Source organism: Kryptolebias marmoratus, linkage group LG1 (genome assembly GCF_001649575.2).
Source record: "Kryptolebias marmoratus isolate JLee-2015 linkage group LG1, ASM164957v2, whole genome shotgun sequence".
NCBI lineage: Eukaryota > Metazoa > Chordata > Actinopteri > Cyprinodontiformes > Rivulidae > Kryptolebias > Kryptolebias marmoratus.
In genome coordinates, this window is record NC_051430.1 from 33449288 (window position 1) to 33454128 (window position 4841).

At 39.4% G+C, this 4841-nt stretch overlaps 1 protein-coding gene across 1 annotated transcript in view; it reads right to left on the reverse strand.

Moving 5' to 3' along the window:
* mkrn1 (makorin, ring finger protein, 1) overlaps positions 1 to 4602 on the reverse strand; it is a 12373-nt gene extending 7771 nt beyond the window's left edge. The window contains exons 1-2 of the mRNA XM_017426380.3: positions 4452 to 4602; positions 3691 to 3822 (exon numbers count right to left, since the gene is read on the reverse strand). Of these exons, the coding sequence (XP_017281869.1) occupies positions 3691 to 3822; positions 4452 to 4525 (206 nt within the window). The 5' untranslated portion in view covers positions 4526 to 4602. The remainder of the gene's footprint in view (positions 1 to 3690; positions 3823 to 4451) is intronic.
* Between the last annotated feature and the right edge of the window lie 239 nt (positions 4603 to 4841).

The window sequence follows — 4841 nt, forward strand, 5'->3', positions numbered from 1 at the left end:
CATATATGTTGCTGCACTAAAATGCAGCAGATCTCATTTGTGAAAGTTCAGTTAAATGTCACTTCGAAATAAAGCTTGAAAAAAGTAAGAAATTAGATTATTTTTTTCATATTTTTCAGAGAATAACTGACAACGTGCGTAATTGGGGTATATCGTGATATATATCGTTATCGTGATATAAAAGTATCCATATCGTGATGTAGGATTTTTTCCATATCGCCCAGAACTACTGACAAGTACATGAACAGTTTACACATCTCAGACAAGACTCCCAGTCTACATTTTTCTGAATCTTCTCAGATTTATCATTTAAACTCATACGTAGCAGCAAGCCAACCTCATGGTCAGGAAGTAGCTGTTGTCATGCTTGAGACTGAAATGCCTGCACACATGCACGTGTTGTTGAAACACAAAAATCACAGCGCCAGCTTGTGACCTGGCATGGAAACTACAGTGGATTCAAGGTTTTTGCGGTCTCATCTAAAAAGTGGATGTGTAACTTTTTTTTTTTTTTTTAAACAGACACCACAGCATTTTCCCTAAGTTTCTGGCCTATAGGATCAGCAAGACAAAGAATTTTAGCTATTTTTTGCTTTTAATAACAGAAATATTTTTTTTCATTTAAATAATAACACAAATAGTACATTTAAATAAATTGCTAAGTGGATTAATGCAAGGGGAAACGCTGCAACATTGAAAAAAATAACCTTTCCATGAGACTGTTTATGTGTAAACAGGATTTTGTGTGAAAGAGCCTATAGGCACTCAAGCTGGGACTTGAGACGCCTTCAGGCCACCGTGGTGTGATTTCTGAATAGACCAAAGCAGTGAGGGGATGGAAGCCAACCCACCCCTGATGTGTCTTTGTGTCACCAAGTGTGAAAACGTAAGCCGGCTTTGCTGCTCAGTAATGTGATGAAGTGATGATATCTGGTCTGTGTGACCACCCTGTTGTGTGATTAAACAGAAACAAACTTAATTATCACCAGGGAAAAATTGATATTTAGTTAAAAATAAAAAGCACAAAGAGAATTGCTAAACTAAATGAATTAATAAATCATGTTTTAAAAACGATATGAGGGAGACAACCGTCACATATTCAATGCGTCAGGCTCCACGCCTCTTTTGGTTTCGCAGAGAGCTCATGTCTGTGCGGGACATGGTCAGCTCAATCTGTGATTCCAAAACAGTCTGTCAGCATAAAGACAGACTTGTCTTAGTGGCCATATCGCAGAACTGTTTTGTGAAAGAGCCTCAATATACCAGCTTGTTATGTGTAAGCACGCACTGACATGAATCTGTTTGGCATATGTAAATTAACTGTTTTAAACTATCATTTTCCCATCAACATCACTTTGTTAAAACAACAGCTCCACTTCATAAACCTGATCTTCATCACTGATGAAGAGTCTGAACAAAATGTGCAGATGTGAATGCATTTATCAGAATATGCTGCAGAGTGACGTCACAGTCCCAGACTATTGTAATCATTTCCAATGTCAACTCAGAGGCACATCAACCTGGACTACTCCACACATTACACACAGATATTGCACATAAACAAAAAGATCCTGACTCGATCGCAGTGCTGTGAAAAAGGTATAGTGCTAAACAGTGTTTTCCCAGAAAGCTACTTCAGTGCAGTAGAAGTGAGGAGGGGGAGGGTGCTGGAGCCATGCATAAAGAGAGGAGGGAGCTGCAGTAGAGTGAACCCGCTGAACCCAGCAACAGCAGCTCGGAAGGAGGGGGAGGCAGAAGGAGTCTGACAAAGCCAGCAGCAGGGAAAAGGATTGTTATGCAATTGCAATGCAGGCTGCAATGTACTCTGTCTGACTACAGGGGGGGAAACAGAGGGAGAGAGACACAGACACAAAGTTAGAGAGAGAGACAGGAACCAGCACAAAAGAAGGAGATCAGGAAATTCAAGTGCATGAAACCCCCACAATGAGAACCCCCTACATCCTATAAGAAAGGACAAAAACAACTTCAGTACAATGATAAAGGAATGTGATTTATCTACACTACAACAAACCAGTACTTTACACACAAATTTCACCAGAAAGGCATCTGATTGACTACATGAGAAAAAGAAACAACCAAACTGTCCACCTGCTTAAGTTGATCCTCTGAAGCAGTGGGAATGATGTAAAAACAGACATGAAGCAGACAATCTGAGTAAGATGGCTGCTGGTGTCTGGATCAGTTCAGCAGTCTTAGTCGCATCTTAAATAGTCCCCCACGTTTCAACCCATGTACCACATATGCCTCACTCAAAACAGTGCGTACTTCAGATTACCTAACAACTAAAGTCACCTCGCAAACAAACTCAAACTGTTAAATCATCTCCGCTTTAAACTAGGGAAATGTTCAGATGTCAGTGGAAACAAACAAATTTCCATCTCATACTTTAAACTGAAGATATTTCTTGTAACAATAATGACTTATAAAACTGTTAAAATAACATTTTCTGTGAAGTACTTTTTACAGCACATTTATCTGAATACTGATTAAAATCGTATAAAACCACAAGATGCTTTGAAATCAGTAAATACAGCATCTGTTGGCTTTCAGCTGATATTTGAAAAACTATTTTGACTCTAGAAAATTTGGGAGTTTTTAAAAACAGAAAAGAAGCTTTGTTATAAACTTTCCTGGTCACTGATTGTCCTCCAAATCTGCATTACACTTTGCTACATTAATATACTCATCCTAAGATCACTGTAAAGAGATAGCCAATCATAACCTCATACTAGTATAGTAAAAACGGCAGCTTCACTATCTAAACCCCAACACGTGGGTCCCAGAAAATAAAAGCTGCAGAGCTGCCCAGGCGAGACAGGAGCTTCTCTGCTCTACAAGGAGCAGCTTCTAATCAACATGTTGACATCAGACAGCAGTGGTCTCAGGTGTCCGAGCCACTCGAGGAGCTGGTTGCAACATTTCTAAGATGCCCCGCCAGCAAAGCCTCTGAGCTATTATTGGCTAAGGAACTGCTGCACAGAGGCTGAACAGCTGAGGCAGGACAGTTTGAAAATATGGAGTATTAACTTTTTCTGCGGAAACATTACATATACGCGTGGCTCAGTATAAGAGCCCAAGCAATAAGATTTTTTGTTTTTTGTTAAAGTCAGTGATAATCTTTAAAATTCCAAGCAGCCTATGGTTAATATACAACACAGATTTATGTTCTTAAACTGTCCGCTGCCAAAGGCAATTATGTTTTTGCCCGTATCCGTTTTCAAAATATCTCATGAACCACTTGACAGATTTTAATGAAACCCGCTGAAAATACTAAGTCAATTCACAACGGCCACCACAGCTGATTAACATTAGCCAACACAAAAATAGCTTTAACTCAGTCAGTGTTATAAAATCTAAGGCTGAAACTAGGTGTGGTAGAGTCACTCACAACTACACTCAAAGTGTGACATCTTTCAGTATTGCATGAGATCATGCATAACGTTATTTACATGGTATGACTAAAAGTTGGACAGGGCTAGAGTGAGCTGATCCTAGCAGATGCTATATCTCAATTTTCCTACTCTGGTTAGGTTTGCACAATCATGTCAAACATGTTATTTTTCTGTTCAAAAAATTAAAAAAGTGATAAATTTTGACCAATTAAATCAGTCTACCCATAGTCAGTGACCGTGACTCTGTTTGCATTTCAGTTTCTGGCTGTATGTTCACCTGCAACGGTCTCCAAACACACAGTTTCCCTTCTGAAAGAACTTGCATATCATGGCTGCAGGTTTGCTGCTGGAAAGATCATGAGAGTATCGACAGTTGTCTCCTTCTTTGCAAAGACCATGCATGAAGTATCTGAAAGAAAACAGAAAACAATACCCACACTGTTTAGAATATGGCAGATCATGATTTCCAGTTATACCAAAAACTCTTCAATTTCACATCTGCACTTTGAAAGATTATTGTCAACTTCAAAAAGTTGTTTAAAAAACAAACAAACCAGTTCTACATATGGTTATGTCATTCTGTGCCTTCATTAAAAATCGTAATAGCATAATGTTACTCTTTAAAAGAACCCAAGTACTTGCACTCGCACTAGACCCATCAACTGTTGTGACTCGCTTTTGTTGATTAGACGGTTGTTGTTAAAGTGAAAGTGTACACAATAGTGGATAAACTGCTACTTTCTGTTTAAGTTTCTGCCAAGGTTTATTACTAACCTAACTAGTCAGTTCCAAATATATATATCAAGTTAGGCGTTGATAACCTAGCCGGGAAAACGACTGCCTGTGCCCACAGTTAATGTAACAACAGAGGAATCCAGTGACCGTCCGGCTAGCTTTAGCTTAGCTAACAAACAGCTGAGCCTAGCATTAGCAGACAGTCTTGTCAATCGCTCGCCAGCCGCCGTAACATGACTATTTTGATGTTAAACTTGAGTTTATTCATCCCTGACGAGTTAACAGGAGATTATCTTGTCTTACCGGCAGGTTACGTGTTTGGTCCAACCTCCTGTTACTGATGAAGCAGCCGTAGACGCCGCTGCTGCCTCCGCCATTTCTGTTTATGTTGAGAAGCCACAACCGGATGTTCCGGACAAGTCCGTCATGGCTCGGCTTTTTCCGTGAGAAACGATTCGAGCCGAAGATTGCCGAACACCAGGTCTGACAGATTGTATTTGAATAAACTAGCTTCTAAAATGTTTCGAGCGATGGAGCGAAACCAGAGGTATGTTAGCGTTATGAAACAAATATACAACAACACAAACTAGCTAATCTATAAAAAATAGCACAATTTGAGTCCCTCTCAGCTCTTTAGTTGTATTTTAACTAATAGATGACCAAAAATTATATTTAAACAGCTTTACGTGTAGG